Genomic DNA, 21,908 nt, shown 5'->3' with positions numbered 1-21,908 from the left:
ATGCCATATGTTAAAGGTTAACCATGGAATCATTGTTTGTAAACAATAGAAGACTGGAAACAATCCATTTGCCCATCAGTATGGGACTGCTTAAAGACATGATATATACATATGGTACAACAGTGTGCAGAGGAAAAGAAAATAATTAAAAATGAGTAAAGCTCTTTATGCAATATGGAACAATCTCCAAAATACACTGATATTTAAAAGATTCAGAACAGTGTGCAATATTTGTGATAAAAGGGAAAAAAGAACACACAGACCTATACTTATATATACACGAAACATCTTAAGAAGATACCAGAAACGGGTATAGTAATACTGTTTTAGAGAGAGAAAACAAAGGTCAGGAGACAGTTTGTAGGGAGAGACTTTTCACCATATACTTTCCTATATTTTTAACCACATAAGTTTATTAACTATTCAAAAAATATTAAAATTTTTAAAAATTAAAAATGTAAAATATTTTTACACAATAAAAATATGATAAAGAGACTATTATCCAATTAATGTTGAGAGAAAGAACACTGATTATGCCAAAACCAAAATATTATTTTAGGTACCCACAGTTGGACATCTAAATGAACTATACAACCCTACTTAACAGATGAAATGAATGATCTAGAAATCTATTTGTATCTAACTCAGTGGGATACACAGTCTTAATCAAAACCAAGTATCTAAATAAATCCTGTTAAAGCTGGTTGTAACTCCTGGCTTCAAGATTTTGTAGGCCAAACTTCCATCTTCCTGTCATGCTATGTATAACACTGTTTGTGTTTAACTGTTTGAAGTATTTGAATAAATCCAGAGCTGTTTTCTAAGAATCTGGCCTTTTTGCAATTTACTTCCTTTAATAAGGAGAAAAATTCTACGGAGTAAGAACAGAAACCTGGCTGTTAAGTTTTCAGAAAAAAAATATAATTTTGTCATAAAGAACTGCCTGAGAGTGGGTAATTTATAAAAGAAAGAGGTTTGACTGACTCACAGTCCAGCATGGCTGGGGAGGCCTCAGGAAACTTACAATCATGGCAGAAAGCAAAGGGAAAGCAAGGCACCTTCTTCACAAGGAAGCAAGAAGGAGAAGAAGTGCTGAGCGAATGAGGAAGAGCCCCTTATGAAACCATCAGATCTCTTGAGAACTCATTCACTATCAGAGAACAGCCTAGGGAAACCACCCCCATGATTCAATTACCTCCGCTTGGTCTCTCCCTTGACATGTGGGGATTAGGGGATTATAATTCAAGAAAAGATTTGGGTGGGGACACAAAGCCTAACCATATCAGTCATCTACATGCCTAGTAACCAGAGCAGATAGATGTTTTTTCAATTAACGTCTAGCCATCAGCAGAATGAATAATCTGCCATAGAGTCCCTGTCAAAAGTTGATATATGTTCCTATAGAGGAACATGTGATGAGTGCTTCTCACTCATTTCCAATAAATGATTCTTATCAGAAAGGGAGAAGAGATTTGTAATCCTGGAAAGATATGGCCTGAAACAAATTACTCAAAATACAGTAGACCCACCTTACCCACAGGGGATATGTTCCAAGACTGCCAGTGGATGCCTGAAACCTTGGATAGTACCAAACCCTATATATACTGTTTTTTTTCTATACATACATATCTATGATAAAGTTTAAAAAGTAGGCACAGTAAGAGATTAACAACAATAATTAATAATAAAACAGAATAGAGCCAGGTGCAGTGGCTCACATCTATAATCCAAGCTACTTAAGAGGCTGAGGTGGAAGGATTGTTTGAAGCCAGGAGTTCAAACCAGCCTGGGCAACATGGCGAGACCTGCCTCTAAAAAACTTTTTTTTAATTAGCAGGTTACAGTGGCACATGCCTGTATAATGCTAGCTACTCAGGAGGCTGTGGTGGGAAGATTATTTGAACCGTGGAATAAAAGGCTGCAATGAGTTACAATCACATCACAGCATTCCAGCCTGGACAACAGAGCAAGACTCTGTCCCTTTAAAAAAAAAAAAAAAAGCAATACAATAGAAAAATTGGGAGAGATTTGTTCTTACCATAGATCTTAGCAACCTCCGCATACAATTTTTTTTCTTCCTTTATTAAGTTGAGAACTCACCTTTTCAATTAAAAGAAGCACTTCATGGCTTCTCTTTGGCATATCCGAATTGCCAGCATTATTATTCTTGTGCTTCGGGGCCATTACTAAGTAAAATAAGAGTCACCTGAACACAAGCACTGTGATACCACAATGATCTATCTGCAAATTGAGGCCACTACTAAGTGACTAACAGGCAGGTGGCATATACACATGGATACACATGGATACACTGGACAAGGGGAGGATTCAGGTCCCAAGTGGCAGGATGGCTGGAGATTTCATCATGCTACTGAGAAGGCTACACCATTTAAAACTGATGAATTGTTGGCCAGGTGCAGTGGCTCAAGCCTGGAATCCCAGCACTTTGGGAGGCCAAGGCAGGCAGATCACCTGAGGTCAGGAGTTCAAGACCAGCCTGGCCAACAGGGTGAAATCCCATCTCTACTAATAATACCAAAAAAAAAAAAAAAAAATAGCTGGGTGTGCACCTGTAATCCCAGCTACTTGGGAGGCTGACGCAGAAGAATTGCTTGAACCCGGGAGTTAGAGGTTGCAGTGAGCCAAGATTACGCCATTGCACTCCAGCCTGGGCTACAAAAGCGAACCTCTGTCTCAAAAAAAAAAAAAAAGCCCCCCAAAACTGATGAATTGTTTATTTCTAGAATTTTCCAGTTAGTATTTTTGGACCATGATTGGTCACAGGTAAGAGTGAAACCTTGGAAAACCAAACCATGCATAAGGAGGGGGACTACTGTACAGAATATTTTTGAAGCCTCAAGTTTTACATTTAAAAATCCCTACATGACTGAGTATCATGGCTCATGCCTATAATTCCAACACTTTGGGAGGCTGAGGTGGGAGAATCGCTTGAGCCCAGGAGTTCAGAACCAGCTGGGGCAATATTGGGGGAGAACCTGTCTCTACAAATAAAAATAAAAATAAAAATAAAAATAAAAAAAATCAGGCAGTGTGGTAGAACACACCTGTGGTCCCAGCTACTCGAGAGGCTAAGAAAGGAAGATCACTTGAGCCCTAAAGTATGAGATTACAGTGAGCTATGATCATATTACTGCACTCTGGCCTGGGTAACAGAGCAAGACCCTATCTCTTAAAAAAAGATATGGAAGCATTCTCTCAAATTATCCAGACTTGTGATTTATTTTAAACAAAATCATCAAAAAGCTACACAGCTCTCAATAACTAAATGAGATATAATTTATCTTTTTACTGTGTAATGTACTATATTATTCTCCAAATGTTTTACATGCTCAATTTTATCACTCCAAAAGTAAGTGAAACCACCCCCCACCACCCCACACAGTAAGCTTTACATCATAGTTTTTTGGTGTCTCTTCTAAGTGTATGAGGATAGTCAAAGCATTGAATAAGTTCATGATTGACCTCAGGTAAAAGAGATACCCAAAAACGTGTTTGATTACATTAAAAATTATTGACTATCAGTTGGAATTTAATTAATCTAGCAAACTATTAATATTACAACAGTGTATTTTAGCATTTAAAACTAGGAAACATTCCTAAACTAGAAATCTCTATAATTAAAGTGATTGCTCTATGGTTGATCAAATTAGTACTGTCAAGATCATGTTAAGCAGTAATGCCCTTTTTTAAATGAAAAGTATATTACACAATAATTTAATATTCTAATGAAGGTGCTTTAGAGGATAGTCTAATCATACATTATGAAATAATTCACACAAATAATTTGTTTATGCAAGGGACTGTGAAAATGAACAGATTAAAGCATGACTTAACTCACCATGCTGCGTCAAATATTCCACTATATTCCACACTACTGCTGGAATGCCATTCTCGGTGAGCCCCTGCCGTTGAAGTTCTTGGAGACTGACTCCAAATAACTTCTGATAGGTAAAATCCTTCTGTTCATTTAATGGCACTGCCACTATCTTTTTCATGTCTTCTTTCAGCCGAACCGCTGCTTTACTTTGCTTAAAAGAGCGTAAGAAAAAAGAGCAGTCAGTCATATTTACCACAGGAGGTTGCATGGTTACAACAGAAACACCTGAATTAAAATGTGTTTGAAGATGAATAGTTGTGGTCTTATTTTTACTTCAACTCAAATCAAAATCTCTAACATCTCTCACACGTTGCTCAGATATAATGGTTAAAAGGAGTGAAAAGTAATGAAAAACCTAAAGCCACAAATGAAGTGTGCAGCTGAGAGGGAGCAATACACTGCCGTATCTAAGATATATTACTACAGTAACCAAGGGGTGTGACTCAGCAGTACCTGGTTAACAGGAAAATAAAACATTTATAAGAACAGTGAAACACCAGGCAGATCCTGAAACAATGAGATGTTTCTAAAGACAAAAATTTGTCTCAGTGTCATTTTAAGGTAGCTTTAATTTAAAGTGTCAGAAGGAAAAATTAGAATGACCATTCTTCATGTATAATGACCATTATAGTTCTCTGATTTGATTACATCTGTAAATATCTCAGTAATCTTCTGGAACATAATATCAACTCAGTTCTTACTGAGGTTCAAAATGCCCTCAAATCTTTGAAACAACATTTAGGTAGTCGCAATTTTAAATTTTTCAACAAGATTGTATTATATATATTATAAATAAAAATGCAACTTAGATTCAATTACCTCAAGTTAATAACATAATGAAAAATTCATAAGAGTTTGTTTCTTCCTTGTAATAAAAATCTGCATCCAGGCAAAGAGGAATTTTTTAAGCATGTGTCTTATATAAATGTTATTGTATATGTTAATAAAACCAAACACTGAAAAGAGAGATGGCAAAATGCGAATGGTCTTATTTGGGGGCAGAAGCAGTAAAATTGGAGGAAACTTCCACTTTTTGAGAATGAATGTAGCAGGTTACCAATGTGGAAATACTATTAAATGACTTAAATCACCATCATTTAGTCACTAAAGAATCCTAAGAGTAGAAACATTACGTTCAATCTAGAGTTGAGGAAGCAAAAACCAGAGTTAAGTTATTTGGTAAAATCAGAGAACTAGTAAGAGACAGTTTCATCTTGCTCTAGGTCCGTCCATGTTCCTCTCCTTAATTATAATAGATTTATATTAATGTTATAGTGCAGTTTATGTACAATTATAGTGACAAACTTATAAATGCTATATGTGACATAAGATAATTACAAGTTAATTCTATAATCTTTGAGTAGGATACTTGTCATCTCAATTTGATTTTAAATTGTATAATCTTCAGAATCAGGTCAGCTTTTACTAACATATCTGCATCTTTTATAGGTCATATTTGAGAGCCATATTTCTCCAGTGAAATTTCAGCCAATGTAAAGGTACAATACAGATTTAGTGTCTATTAACATTATAAATAAGTCGTGGGGTAGCTACTATGGAGTAGTAGCAGTATGGGCAAAACCCATGATCTCTGTTACCAAGGAATTTATGATTTTGTTAATTAAGTCAAACTTGTAACAGTTAATAATTTCTTTTTCTTGTAGGTTTATAAATGCATCAATCTCCTTCAACTGAATCCATGGGAAATTTCAACCAGGTATATCTGGTGAGCAAGCAGCTAAAAAATAACCAGTAATGACAAAACTTAAAAAAAAATTTCAAGTGTAGCATTAAAAACAGCTGACAGTGAAGTTAAATTACATACATTTTATCTTATTTTATCTGCTTACACAAAGAATACAGCATAGTGGTTTAGAGCATAGACTATGGAACAAGACTGGATCAAATCCCATTCTGACTCTTATTAGCTATAACCTTGCACAAGTCATATAACCTCTGTGTACCTCAATTTCCTCATCTATAAAATGGGAATACCAAGAGTTTGTATGTCATAGAAATGTACAAGGTAGAAATGAGTTCATTTACGTAAAGGAGTAAGAACAGTGCCTGGCATACTCATTGAGTACTGATTGTCATAATCCTTTTCCTTCTCCTCCTATTTCTTCTAGGAATTATTATTCTGATTTCTTCTTAAAGTAATGGAAAGCTAATTAATCATTCCTGTGGTAAACATCTCTATAAAGGTTACTTTTTTAAAAGGGAAACATGGTTGAGACACATTTCATTGCTGAATATTCTGATGACCTAATTACTATTCTCCATACATCTCTAATTTTCTAAAATCTGTAAGTATGACCTTTGAATGAAGATAAAATAACTTTATATGTACTTATCACAATTCCTTGATTTATTCCTAGAAATTCACAAGGTTTTCTTAGAAATTCTGTCTATATTTGAGTTTAAAACCTTGAATTAGGGCCAGGCGCGGTGGCTCACACCTGTAATCCCAGCACTTTGGGAGGCCGAGGCAGGCAGATCATGAGGTCAGGAGATCGAGACCAACCTGGCCAACATGGTGAAACCCCGTCTCTGCTAAAAATACAAAAAATAAAAATAAAATAAATAAAAAAAAGTTAGCCGGGCATGGTGGTGGGCGCCTGTAGTCCCAGCAACTCAGGAGGCTGAGGCAGAAGAATGGTGTGAACCTGGGAGGCGGAGCTTGCAGTGAGCCGAGATCGCATCACTGCACTCCAGCCTGGGCGACAGAGCGAGACTCCATCTCAAAAAAAAAAAAAAAAAGTTACTAATTAAGGTATTCTGAGTCTACCTTAACTGTTTAAACTTTTGTTTGCATATAAATTCCCATGCATCACTTGAGTGTGAAGACTGGACTATCTGGAGCATATTCATGGGTGTGTGTGTGTGTTTGTGTGTGTATAAAAACAATATAGGTTCCCACATAACAAAGACAACCACAGAACCTTAAGGTTTTACTGTTAGAATAATCCTTAGGAGCCTTCTAATTCTTACACTATTGCCTTAGTAGTAAGAAAATCAGGACCTAAAAAGTTGTAGTTTCAGTCAAAAAGGGCTGTGCCTAGAGTCCAGATCTCCTGAGTTTTATACCAGTATACTTTTTTATAATTAAGTACTGCTGACCTTGTTGATGCCTTTTTGTTAGAAAATAGGATAGTTAACAAAATACACTGATTGTAGTAAATATTTATTGTGGTTTGGGGACACTTAGTCTCCATTTGTCCTTTTTCCAAATAACAAATCCGGACTGTGTTTTGGGGAATGACTGCATGTTCACTGTGAACAGCTTTGATAACAATACTACCCAAAATGATTGCCTTGCCTCTAGGGAAGACGGGGGCTCAGTCTCTCCACCAGGTGAATCAGATTCCCTTCTCCTGCAAACCACTGAAGCTTGAGTGGCTTATCATAAAGACAGAAAATGAGTACTACTGTAGTGCTCTAACAAGATGGGTGATCGCATTTGCCATCTGCATCACTGCAGCAGATATGGTCCTTCATTGACTCTTTCTGACATTGTTCATTCTTCCACTGTTCATTCCATTTGGTAAGCTGCTCCAGTAACTTTCCAGTAAAGTTTCTTTATGCTGAAATTAGCCAGAACTCATTTCTGTTCTGTAACAACACACACACACACACACACACACACACACTCTCTCTCTCTCTCTCTCTGATTAAAATACCCAGAAAAAAATTAAAATTATCAGAGAAAATAGAAAATTAAAGTTTTAAGAGACAAGAAAAAAATTAAAATGATAATGACAGTGAACTTTTATGGAGTCTTTACTGTCTATGCCAGTCAGGGCTGCCAATACTTCAAATGGCTTCACTCATTAAATCCTATAAAAAAGAAACTCTAGGAAGGAAGATACTTTTGTGATTCCCACTTCACAAAAGGCACAGAGATGCCAGTAAAGTGCTCCAGTTAGCATAAGGAAGTGGCGCAACCAGGAGTCACACTCAGGCAAGCAAGCTGAGTCCAGGGGCCACAGTCTTAACACTGTCTCCAAATAGATAGTGGTGAGAACAAAAAACACATGCTGTAAAGATGAGTGCACTTGCTAGAAATGAAAAACAAATTCCATATTCTTGTAGCAGAGAAAAATAGTTATTTACATGTTTCATGGTCTCTTTAATACAAAGTAAGGTATGTTCAGAAGCAACATCAATAATTATGATATTAAGACCTGAATAAAGACGGCTTTCATCAATACAGTAAATAGGACAAATTTCAGAAGCCTTGAGTTTTTATAATAGCTAACACATAGAAGGGACTGACTGTATCACAGACACTGTTGTACATGGTTTAAAATTAATGTCTCTCGAAAATAAACAAGGGGAAACGGCCCCCATTCAATAAATGGTGCTGGGAAAACTGGCTAACCATATGCAGAATAATGAAACTGGACCTCTACCTTTCACCGTATACAAAAATTAACTCAATATGAATTAAAGACTTAAGTGTAAGACTTAAAACTATAAAAATCCTGGAAGAAACCCTAGGAAATATCCTCGCGAACATCAGGCTAGGCAAAAAATTTATGAGTGAGTCTTCAAAAGCAAATGCAACAAAACCAAAATATAACAATTGGGACCTAATTAAACTAAAGAGCTTCTGCACAGCAAAAGAAACTATCAATAGAGTAAACAGACAGCCTACAGAATGGGAGGAAATATTTGCAAACTATGCATCCAAGAAAGGACTAATATCTAGAATCGATAAGGAATTTATACCAATCAACAAGAATAAAATAAATAACCCCATTAAAAATGAGCAGAGGACAAGAACAGACACTTCCTAAAAGAAGACATATAAGCAGCCAACAAACATGAAAAGATGCTCAACATCACTCATCATTAGAGAAACACAAATCAAAACCACAATGAGATCTCACCTCACACCAGTCAGAATGGCTATAATTAAAAAGTTGAAAAACAACAGATGTTGTCAGGGTTGCAGAGAAAAGGGTACATTTATATGCTGTTGGTAAGAATGTAAATTAGTTTATCCCCTGTGAAAAGCAGTTTAGAGATTTCTCAAAGAACTAAAAATAGAACTACCATTTAACCCAGCGATCCTATTACTGGGTAGTATACATCAAAGGAAAATAAATCGACTGGGCACGGTGGCTCATGCCTGTAATCTCAGCACTTTGGGAGGCCAACGCAGGTGGATCACCTGAGGTTAGGAGTTTGAGACCAGCCTGGCCAACATGGTGAAACCCCATCTCTACTAAAAATACAAAAATTAGCCAGGTGTACTGGTGGGTGCCTGTAATCCCAGCTACTCGGGAGGCTGAGGCAGGAGAATCACTTGAACCTGGGAGGCGGAGGTTGCAGTGAGCTGAGATCGCATCACTGCACTCCAGCCTGGGTGACAGAGTGAGACTACGTCTCAAAAGAAAAAAGAAAACAAATCATCCTAACAAAAAGATATCTGTGCTCATATGTTTATTGCAACACTGTTCATAATATCAAAGACATGGAATGAATTTGGGTGCCCATGAGTGGTAGAATGGATAAACAAAATGTGGTACACATAAACCATGGAATACAATGCAGCCATAAAAAACAATGAAATCATGTCCTCTGCAGCAACAGGGATGCAGCTGGAGGCAGTATCCTAAGCAAACTAATGCAGAAACAGAAAACCAAATACAGCATGTTCTCACATATAGTGGGAGTGAAACATTGGGTACAGAAAAAGGGAGGAGAGAGGGAGAGGGAAAAGGGCTAAAAAAGTTCCTGTTGGATATTACGTTCACTATTTGGGTGACAGAATCAACAGAAGCCCAAACCTCAGCATCATGTAATATACCCTTGTAACAAACCTGCACATGTACCCTGAATCTAAAATTTAAAAGACAAAAAATAAAAAATTAATGTGTCTAAGTCTCAAAATCACCTTATCAGTATGTACTCTTAGCTATTTCCATTGGGATAAGAAAATTAAAGCACAAGAACAACAAAAAGGAAAGAAAGAAAGAAAAGAAAGGAAGGAAGGAGAGGAGAAGAGGGAAGGGAAAAAACGAAAAAGGAAAATTGAGGTGCCAAGAAAAGAAACTTGCCTAAGTTTACATGGTGATATGGTTTACATTTGTGTCCCTGCCCAAATCTCATGTGGAATTGTAATCTCCAATGTTAGAGGAAGGGCTGGATGGGAGGTGATTGGATCATGGGGGAGGATTTCTTCCTTGCTGTTCTTGTGATAGTGAGTGAGTCCTCACAAGATCTGGTTGTTTAAAAGTATGTAGCACCTCCTCCTTTCCTCTCTTCCTCTTTCTCTGGCCATGTAAAACATGCTTGTTTTTCCTTTGCCTTCACCATAATTGTAAGTTTCCTGAGGTCTCCCAAGCCTTGTATCCTGTATGGCCTGCAGAACTGTGAGCCATTTAAACATCTTTTCTTAATAAATAATCCAGTCTCGGGTAAGGACATGAGATTTGTGAAGGGCCGGGCACAGAATGATATAATTTGGATTTGAGTCACAACCCACATTTACAGCAATGTGAGAACAGACTAATACAGCAAATGGGGTACCTAGGAGTGGGCATTGCTATAAAGATACCTCAAAATGTGAAGGCAGCTTTGGAAGTGGGTAATGTTCAGAGGTTGGAACAGTTTGGAGGGCACAGAAGAAGAAAGGAAGATGAAAGAAAGTTTGGAACTTTCTAGAAACTTGTTGAATGGTTGTGATCAAAATGCTGATAGTGATATGGACAATGAAGTCCAGGCTGAGGAGGTCTCAGATGGAGATGAGGAGCTTATTGAGAACTGGAGTAAAGGTTACTCTTGTTATGCTTTAGCAAAGGAAGTGGCAGCATTTTGCCCCTTCTCTAGGGATCTGTGAAACTTTGAACTTAAGAGAGATGATTTAGGGTATCAGGAAGAAGAAGTTTCAAAGCAGCAAACCACTTGAGATTTGACCTGGCTGCTTCTAACAGTGTATGGTCATATGCATGAGCAAAGAGATTATCTGAAACTGGAACTTATATTTATTAATAAAAGGAAAACAGAGCATAAAAGTTTAGAAAATTTGCAGCCTGATCATGTCATCAAAAATAAAATTCCATTTTCTAGGGAGGAATTCAAGCCAGTTGCAGAAATTTGCAGCTGAACATTCAGAGGAACTGAATGTTAATAGCCAAGACAATGGGGAAAATGTCTCAAAGGCATTTCAGAGATCTTCACAGCAGCCCCTCCCATCACAGGGCTGGAGGCCTAGGAGGGAAGAATGGTTTCCTGGGCCAGGCCCAGGGCCCTGTTGCTCTGCTCAACCTCAGGACACTGGTCCCTGTGTCCCAATCACTCCAGCTCCAGCCATGGCTAAAAGGGCCCAAGATATGTCTCAGGCCACTGCTCCAGAGGTACAGGCCATAAGCCTTGGTGGCTTCCACATATTAAGCCTATGGGTGCACAGAGGGCAAAAGTTGAGGCTTAGGAACCTCCACCTAGATTTCAGAGGATGTATGGAAACTCCTGAATGTCCAGCAGCAGTCTGCTGCAGGGGTGGAGCCCTCATGGAGAACCTCTACTAGGGCAATGCAGAGGGGAAATGTGAGATTGGAGCTCCCATACAAGAGTCCCCACTGGGACACTGCCTAGTGGAGCTGAGAGAAGAGGACCACCATCTTCCAGGATGCAGAATGGTAGATCAACCGACGGCTTGCATCGTGTGCCTGGAAAAGCTGTAGGCAATCAATGCCATCCCAGGAAAGCAACTGAGGGGCTGTATCCTATAGAGCCATAGGGGCAGAGATGCCCAAGTCCTTGGGAGCCCACACCTTGCATCAGGGTGGCCTGGATGTGAGACATGGAGTGAAAGAAGATTATTTTTGAGCTCTAAGATTTAATGACTGCCCTGCTGGGTTTCGAACTTGCACAGGGCTTGTAGCCCCTTTGTTTTGGCTGATTTCTGCCTTTTGAAACGGATATATTTACCTAACACCTGTACCCCATTTTATCTTGGAAGAAACTAACTTGGTAAAAAAAAACAACTTGGTTTTGATTTTACAGGCTCATAGGCAGAAGGGACTTGCCTCATCTCAGATGTGACATTGGACTGGACTTTTGAGTTAATGCTGAAATGAATTAAGACTTGGGGGACTGTTGAGAAGGAATGATTATATTTTGCAATGTTAGAAGGACATGAGATTTAAGAAGGGCCAGGGACAGAATGATATAATTTGGATTTGAGTCACCACCCACGTCTCATCTTGAATTGTAATCCCCAGTGTTGGAGAAGGGGCCTGGTGGGAGGTAATTAGACTGGGGGGTGGATGGTAATAGTGAGTCAATTCTCACAAGATCTGGTTGTTTAAAAGTGTGTAGCACCTCCCTCTTTCCTCTCTTCCTCCTCTTCTGGCCATGTAAGATGAACCTGCTTCCCCTTCACCTACCACTATGATTGTAAGTTTCCTCAGGCCTCCCCAGCCATACTTCCTTACACAGCCTGTGGAACCAGGAGACTATTAAACCTCTTTTCTTTATAAAGCACCCGGTCTCAGGTAGTTCTTTACAGCAATGTGAGAACAGACTAATACACATGGCTGGTAAGGTTTAGAGCCAGAACATAACCCCAGATCCTTAAGGCTCCAGTGCTAGAGCTTTTAATGATGACACACTATGGTATCGCCAGAACCTTTAATACTGGCAGCTCTGCGAGGGCCCAAGGGGGCCAACATTACCTGTATGCAGCTCTGTTTAACTTAATACAAAATCCAATTTTAGACTACTGAAATCAATGGCCTGTATTTCCTTATGGTGATCCTTCACAAATTTAAAGCCCATATATTTAAAGTACTTTGAAAGATAATCAGATTACATTGCTGGTTAAATTCAGAACCATGTGCTCCAAGACTCTTAGGAACTGGAGCTAGGGTTAATAAATCTAACAAGGAATGTATAAGATAGAAAGCCACCCCATCACCAAATAAAAGTAGTGCAAGGAAAGTACAAGGTGATCCTGAGACATCTCACTCCAGAAAGCAATAAAAAAAATGCTCAAGGCCTAAGGGGACACGTCCACAAGACCTATGGGCCAGTGTAATGGAATCCCACTGGGCAAATTTAGGACAGTTAGAGCACCAAGAGTAACCACTGTAAATAATAACATATTTAGTTAACCTAAATTTTTTATTAATACATATAACCTATGTATTAACATATTTAATACACTAATAACATAGTGTATTAAAAATCCCTGAATCTGTAATAAGTGAGAGAAAGGGGTAAAAAAGTTAAGACCTTCTTTACAGAAGTATGCTGCAGTTAAATGTAGAAGGAATGACAATTAGAAAACCACCATTTTTTCTCACAATCACTTAATAAATAATGTAAGCAAGGATAATCAGCAGCTGCCAAAACATCAGCTGAAAGATTGTTGAATAAGATTTTCATAGTGTCAAAAAGATTACCTCACAGAGATTATACACTTATTGCAAAGAAAAAATTCACTATTACAATTATATCTGGCTATAATCATCTTAACTTGTTACCCAGAAGATACAATTTATCATCACTAATCATGAGAGGACTTATCATGTGCTCCTGATGTGATGTATTATAAAGAACACATAATTTATCAAGTATTCTTGCTAAAAACCTTTAAGGTGATGTTCACTAGCTTGTAAACCTAACTTCTAGTTTACAGTAAATACAGAAGCTAGAAGAAAAAGTTAAAAGAGACTGTGAAAAAAGAAACAAATCCAGAAGGAGGGACATTCTAACACAGTATCAGCCTGGACTTTTCAAAACATCAGTGTCATGAGGGAAAGACTGGTTCTAGATTTCAAATAAGTTAAAATATACAACCTTCAAATGTAATATATGAATCTTGATTGTTTCCCCACTTATTAAAGAAAAACATGGATACATGTCATCATGCATTTTACCAAATTCACAGAATGCATAACACAAACAGGGAAACCTAATGTAAACTATGAGATCTACTTAATAATAATGTATCAATATTGGCTCATCAATTATAACAAATGTGCCACACCAATGAGAGATGATAATAATAGAAGAAACTGGGAAGTAAGGACAAAGAATTATGTGGGAACTTTGTACTTCCTAGTCATTTTCTGTAAATGTAAAACTGCTAAAAAAAATGTCTACTCATTTTTAAAGGCAAAATTAGGCCAAGTGTGGTGGCTCATGCCTGTAATGCAGCACTTTGGGAAGCCGAGGCAGAAGGATCACTTGAGGCAAGGAGTTTGAGACCTTTATATAAGCATAACTGACATCAAAAAAAGGGATGAGAGTTGTTCAAGACCAGCCTGGGTAACAAAGTGAGATCCCATCTCTACCAAAAAAAAATTTTTTAAATTATCTGGGCATGATGGCTAATCCTCCCACCACAGCTTCTCAGGAGGCTGTGGCAGAAAGATCACTTGAGCCCAGGAGTTCAAAGCTGCAGTGAGCTATGATCACACCACTGAACTCCAGCTCAGGTGACAGAGCAAGACACTGTCTCTTTAAAAAAAAAGCAAAAATAAAAACAGCCAATTGTCTCATCAGGACAACTGGGAAAATGTGAAAATGTATTGGATATTAGACAGTGTAACTTTAAATATTTTAGGTATAATAACATATCATAACATCAGGTAAGAACTAATTTATTCCAGTTATAGTATTCCTTATCCTTATGAGGTGCATGCTGAAACAGGGATGCAATGTAATGATGTCTTCAAATACTAAAATATTTCAAACACGAAGTGTCTACGCCTGTATATATATTGTATATATGCATATGTATACAAACATAGAAAGAGACAGAGGGAATGAGTACAAATATCACAGAATGCTGACTTTTAAATCTAAGTGGGCAGTGTACAGAGTGCCCTTTCAACTTTTATGAATGCTTGATATTTTTCATTAATAAAAAATTTGGAAAAAATAGGAATCCCTCAAAGAGACTCCCAGCTAACAAAGAGTTATACCTTATACCAATTTTTTGACAGCATAAGAGGAAAAGGAACATGTTCTTTCCAAATTGCAATTTAAAAATTAACAATAACAACTGTAGGATTACTATTTTATAGAGACATAGACAATCATATTAGCTTGGATAAGGTTGGCATCATTGGGAAAGGACTAGATCTGAAATTAGGGCACTTGAGTTTGAATCCTGGTTTTGCCGTTGACTGGTATAGTCTCACTGGGAATGTCAGCCTCTTTGGTGAATGTGCAGCTTTAGAAAAGAGCAAACTCAACAATAAAGAAGGATGACCCATGCGGTCTGTGATGGTTAATACTGAGTGTCAACTTGACTGGATTGAAGGATGCAAAGTATTGTTCCTGAGTGTGTCTGTGGGGGTGTTGCCAAAGGAGATAACATTTGAGTCAGTGGACTGGGAGAGGCAGGCCCACCCTCAGTCTGGGTGGGCACCATCTAATCAGCTGCCAGCAGAGGAACACGGAAGGACTAAACTGGCTGAGTCTTCTGCCCTCCATCTCTCTCCCATTCTGGGTGCTTCCTGCCCTTGAACATCAGACTTCAAGTTCTTCAGCTTTTGGACCCTTGGTCTTACACCAGACCCACTCTTGGACCCTTGGATTTTCCAGGAGCTCTCGGGCCTTCAGCCACCTACTTAAAAGTGTTATGAGTGTGAGTATAAGGGAGATAAAGAGAGGTGTTAGTGAGTACAAACATACAGTTAGAAAGAAGGAATACATTCTAATGATTGATAGCAGAGTAGGATGATTATAGTTAACAAGTATTGTGTATTTCAAAACAGCTAGAAGAAAGGACTTGAAATGTTCCCAACACATAGAAATGATAAATACTTGAGGTGATCAAGTCAAATACCTTGACTTGATCATTACACAGCCAATGCATTTAATAAAATATCACATGTACCTCATAAATATGTACAAACATTATGTATCAACAAAAATTGTTATGAGAGTTTAATTAACCTATTTATGCCAAAGGTTGCAAATTTTTCTTGCTAAAAATCAGACCTGGATGATGACTTTAAGCAGTGGGATATAAATAACTCCCACAAGCTTAGCATTCCAATAATGGAACACTAGGCATAAATAGGTTAAATAATGTATGTAAAAGCATTTCTCACACAGTGAGGAGAGTTAATGCTGAAAACATTGATTAAAAATTTCTTTGTGGTGATCAATTTTTTAAAAGGATACCGTGGCAGGCCAGGCACGGTGGCTCATGCCTGTAATCCCAGCACTTTGGGAAGCCGAGGGGGGTGGATCACTTGAGCCCAGGAGTTCAAGACCAGCCTAGCCAACATGGTGAAACTCCTTCTCTACTAAAAATACAAAAATTAGCCGGGCGTGGTGGCGGGCGCCTGTAGTCCCAGCTACTCGGGAGGCTGAGGCAGGAGAATGGCGTGAACCCAGGAGGCGGAGCTTGCAGTGAGCCGAGATTGTGCCATTGCACTCCAGCCTGGGCGACAGAGCGAGACTCCATCTCAAGAAAAAAAAAAAAAAAAAAAGATAACCATCATGGTCTTGAATCTTGAACTTATGCAATACTTGTTTGTTGTACTACCTAAGAAAATTTGATTCTACTAAATATAGAACAAGAGAAACAATGAGGAAGACAGATACAACTACATATAGGTAATATTCAAGGAAGTAGCTTAACAGACTGTCTTAATCTGTTCAGACTGCTACAACAAAAAATACCATAAACTGGATGTGCTTATAAACAAAAGAAATTTATTTCTCACAGTTCTAGAGGCTGGGAAGTCCAAGATCCAAGGCACCTACAGATTCAGTGTCTAATGAGGACTGGCTTTCTGGATCCATAAATGGCTATCTTTTTGCTGTTTCTTTACATGGCAGAGGGGTCAAAGAACTCTCTGGGGTCTCTTTTATAGGGGTAATAGTCCCATACATGAGGGCACCACATTCATGACCTAATCGCCTACCAAAGTCCTCAATTCCAAAAATCACGTTGCAGAATAGGTTTCAACATGTGAATTTTGGAGGTACAACCATTTACTCTATGGCATTCCACCTCTGGTCCTCCAAAATTCGTATCTTTTTTGCATGCAAAATACATTCATTCCATCTCAACAGTCCCTAAAATCTTCACTCACTCCAGCATCAACTCAAAAGTCTAACATCCAAAGTCTCATCTAAATATCATCTAAATCAACTATGGGTAAGATTCAAGGTACAATTCATACTGAGGCAAACTCCTCTGTAGCTGTGAGCCTGTGAAATCAAAAAAGTTATGTGCTTCCAAAATACAAAGGTAGGTCAGGCATAGGATAAACACTCCCATTCAAAAAGGGGAAATAGAAATGAGGAAAGGAATGGCAGGTCCTGAAAAAATCCAAAACCCAATGGAACAAATTTCATTAGACCTTAAGGCTCAAGAATAATCCTTTTTGGCTCAATCTCTGACCTTCAGGCCACTGGGACCTGCCTCCACATCTTTGCTGGGCAGACGTTGAGCCCCTAAGTCTCTAGGTGCTCCTGCCCCCATGGCTTTGGTGGGTTGGTCCTGCAGCAACTCTCTGCCTAAATCTCACACTGTGGCTCTGTGAAATGTTGGTCCTATCCTTGAAATCTGTGTAGAGGCAGCCGGCTACTATGTCTCATGCACTCTGGGCACTGGCAGAGACAGCTCTATGTGGTCACTAAAGTTTGCTGCCTGTACCCTTTGGAAGGGCAGCCACCTTGCTTCACTGGGCCTTTTGGAGTCACAATGGGGCAGCTATGAAGTGTGGCACTAGAGTGTGGGAACTGGGCCTAAGATGTAAGGAGGTTCTGGGTAGCACTTTCTGAAGTCCCACAAGCACCAGGCACAGTAGTCCCTCCTTTGAAACTACTCTGCCTTCAAGGAACTTGCACTCTGGGCCGGGGATGAGAGTAATAGCTCTGAGGATTTCTAAACTGCCTTTGGGGTAATTCTTCCACTGTCTTGGAGAATAGCTCCGGGCTTCTGTTGACATAGCTGATACATATTAATTTCCTTATAAAACAATGGCTTGGCCAGACTTTTAGTGTTCCCCACCTAGAACTCTCTCTCCCCACTGGCTATCTTATTTTTAATAATATGGATAGGCTGAGAATTTTCCAAATCTTTAAGCTCTGCTTCCTTTCTGATTAACAACTCCATCTTTAGGTCATTTATCCCTTCTCACATATGTACAAAGAACCATATGCCAGTCAGGAGAAACCAAGGGGGAGGAAACTGCTTACAGTAAACTATAATCTCATCAAATAACCGTGAAAAATTAACCATCAGAAAAGAGACTAAAAGTTGTCACCATATCCACACTGACTTTTCATCTATTCTTCTGAGTGAACTATAAGCAGTTAAACAGTTATAAGCAGTGAGGAGAAACCAAGCCACCATTTCAGCACTTTACTTAGAAATTGCTTCAGTTAAATATCCAATTTCATTGCTCACAAGTTCTTCTTTCCACAAAATACTAGAACACAAACAATTCAGTCAAATTCTTCACCACTTTTTAACAAAAAATCATGTTTCCTCCAGTTTCCAACAACATGTTCCTCATTTCCATCTGAGACCTCATCAGAATGGTGTTTGCCATACATCTTTCCATGAACTGATAATTACTATGATCAGGAAAGGCTGATATGGCAGAGAAGGCAAGAGCAACAGGACATTTGAACGTTAAGTAACACAGAATTCAGGGAGTGTGGTCCTTTCCTCCCACTTAAGCCCTGTCAAAGAAGATAAACCTACCCTCATCCTTTTCCTCTTTCTTCTTGCTGTGATTTAAGTTGATTCAATAAATCCCATGAATGGCATATTTTAATTTGGTACATGACCTTTCTGTAACGCGATTGTACGTTCCTGCTTGTGCTATCGGATACGTGGAAAGTAGCTGATGGTACCAGGTGGTAAGACTCAGAGGTCCCCAAGTTAGAGAGAAAGGCTACGAGGCCTGGGACATTCTTGAAATTATCAGCACCAGCATGAACTGGGGACGAATCAGGTGGAGTGGGCTGTTAGGCACTGATATTACCAAGAGAACCAATTCACAAATTGACCAGTCATAGATTTGAAACCTAAATTCACCAGAAACCATAATACCCAGAGGATAAGAATCTATACATGCATTTCAACTCCTCCTTCTTCATCCACTAGAATATGCAAACTCCCACTTTCAGCCCACCAATCTTTAATATATCCTGATGCCACATTGGATAGAAGAGCAGGAGAAGCAGAAAATCTGACTCAGGATTCACCTGAGAGAATCATCCAAAGTGACATTTAAAACTAGAAGAAACTAAAATAACATGAATTGGCAACTGTAATTCCCTACACCACCTCAGAATAGGTGGTTTACTGAAAATAAAATAGATTTGTTACAGTAAAGCAGCTAAATTTTCTTTGTACACATGATTGGCAATACATTTTTGAGCCTACTATAGTATCATGAACAGCAAAATTTCTTAACACTAACAACATGGCAAAGAGTTTAAAAAAGAAAAGAAATGAGGAAGATAAAGTAGGTTAGTCAATGGACATAGAAACTGAGTTTACTGGAACCAATCTGTGTCCCACTTCAAGAGTCCACACACACACACACAGACACACACACACACATACATACACACACACACACGTACGTACTACAAATATCTAGTACTTATTATACTGTCTGAAGTATTAATATCTTCAGCAGCAGGATACTTGAGCAGTTGCTACATATAAGTATGTAAGTCCCAAATGTTGAGGTTCAAAACGCTATACCCCAAAATATGGTGCTTTGGAATGCTGGGTACTGTTAATTAAAATGTCTCAGAAATAAGCCTCAGAACCAAGGTCTCTCTCTCTGCCTTTCCACTCTCCTGCCCTGCCCTCAGTCTCTCTGATCCTTTTTCTTTCCTAAAGCACTGAGAGTGACTCTCTCTGGAATTTCCTTACTTGATTAAGGAAGCTTTTTCCAAAAGAAATGCAATTGTCTTAAGACCTACTTCCTGAGAATCTCATCAAATAACCATGAAAAATTAACCATCAGAAAAGAGACTAAAAGTTGTCACCATATCCACACTGACTTTTCATCTATTCTTCTGAGGATAGCTCCAAGAGATTGGCTGGGAGACTTTATCTGCATAAAAACACAACCTTCATTCACAGTGAAGTTCCACCCCTCACCTTTCCACCACCTCACCATAGCTCAGGGAAACGTTGTCCCAGGCCATTGCTCTTTGAACCCATTCATTCACTTTAAAAATTATTTACTACCTCTCTAAAATTACCTGCAGCTCCCTACTTCTCTCTTCCCCCAAAATAAGGCATTTAAGCTTCAACCACCTGGCCCTTCTTTGAATCTCATATTTGAGGGACTCTCATATCCATATACACGTGAATAAATTTGTAACTCTTTTTCTGCTATTAATCTATTGCCAATTGTTTCAATAAAATTGCAGAAAGGGCAGTGGAAAAGCTTTCTCTTCATTCCTACACAAAGTAAAAAGTAGTGTATCGGCTCATTGAATGTATTAATGTGTGACTTAGTTCTCCCTTTTTTGTCATGATGTTTAAAATTTTTGTTGTTGTTGTTCTCCAAAAGCTATCTTTTTCCAGACATGCTATGGTACAACTGTTGAAAATGTATTTCCGCCTACAGTAAAACCGAGACACAGCACAATCAAAGGCCAACCTTAAGGAGAAGGGTAGAAATGATTGAGAATTACTCATCTACCAGAGTGAATAATCTCTTAAACTATGTAATTTTTATGTCAACTTTAACTGAAATTTTATACATGCTTTGGATATAAAGTAAGGGAAAATATAAAGTTTTATACATGAGTCAGTGTGCATTTCAGTCAAGGTAGAGATCAATATATTGCAGGTCAAGGGAAAGAAGTAAAGATCTAATCAGACCATCAGAGATGACTACCAATCTTCATGACCAATAGGTCAATCTGCTGCCTCATTCTACACATTTTCAGTTCTACATTGTTTCTTTTATAAAGCTAGAAAAATAGAAGGGCCACCTCTGCAGTAAAATAAAAGTCAGTATTTTACACACAGATAAATCAGATTTTGAAGGAAACTCTTTGGGGTGATAAAAAAAGAATAACCACATGGATACCTGGATGCTACTAAGCCTCAGAGTTAAAAGGAAGACAGAGTGACACACACGGTGCTGAAAAGTTTTGAGCCTGGAAACAAGGTCATCCTGCAGTTTCACTAAGAAAACTTAATCTGTAGGGCTGGTCTACCATCTGGTGACCATTTGGTGACCATTTGGTGTCTGTGTGTCAAAAATTGCCCAGATATTTCTAAACATTTCAGAATGCCATCAGAAGCTACAGCAAATTGCAGCTCTTTCTGAAACACACACAAAAAAAGAGGATCTGGCCTGAGTGTGATTTTTTAAGTGAGCAGTTAAGGTGATAATAAGGAAGAAGATAGTTCTCATTTAATACATTTTAGAAAATAAAATGTCCCTATGGAATACAATAGCAACTTGAAATATAAATATGTGGAATTCTCATACAGATATATGCATTTTCTATATAGTACAATCAGAATTTAAATTACAGCATTCTGTAAATTAGATAATTGACAATTTTTGATTATTACAAAAGATTTTGTACAAGCACCAGCAGAATAATTTAGAAATTCATGAATTCTAAAAATTCTAAAACCCCAGAAATATGTACATTTCCCCAAGGATTTTATTTCAGTGTTATTTATTAATGCTACTGTGTTATAACAACCATTCATTTCTACAGTTTAAGGATACACAAACATTTATCAACCGAGCTTTTCCACCATCACTTTGAGCAATCATGCTGAAACAGAAACTCCAGAATTACTAAATGAAAATAGAAATATAAAACAGAAAAATGTCATGCATATACTCAAAAGTAATAAATTAATGGTTACTTCAATTCCTTCTCAAGCTAGCCACAAGATTTCTCTAATAGCTATAATGAAGCATTCATGTTTAACTATTCAGGGACAAGAAAGTCTAAAATGCTTGAAAGTGCTCTACTTTAAATCAAGTTGACTTAACGGAATAAATCAGCATGCATCTTTCAC

At 38.1% G+C, this 21,908-nt stretch overlaps 1 protein-coding gene across 6 annotated transcripts in view; it reads right to left on the bottom strand.

The window, feature by feature from the left end:
* Positions 1-21,908, bottom strand: part of FAM13A (family with sequence similarity 13 member A) — a 431,061-nt gene that overhangs the window by 302,750 nt on the left and 106,403 nt on the right. For all 6 annotated transcript variants that reach the window (XR_010113828.1, XM_063610243.1, XM_063610245.1 and 3 more), the window contains one exon: positions 3,860-4,049. Coding sequence is in view for 5 of the 6 variants with exons in the window: in XM_063610243.1 (XP_063466313.1) it covers positions 3,860-4,049 (190 nt within the window). In the remaining variant the exon portion in view is untranslated. The remainder of the gene's footprint in view (positions 1-3,859; positions 4,050-21,908) is intronic.

Source organism: Symphalangus syndactylus, chromosome 10 (genome assembly GCF_028878055.3).
Source record: "Symphalangus syndactylus isolate Jambi chromosome 10, NHGRI_mSymSyn1-v2.1_pri, whole genome shotgun sequence".
Lineage (NCBI taxonomy): Eukaryota > Metazoa > Chordata > Mammalia > Primates > Hylobatidae > Symphalangus > Symphalangus syndactylus.
Note: the sequence above shows the minus strand (reverse complement) of the source record. Positions and strands in the feature narration are given on the sequence as shown.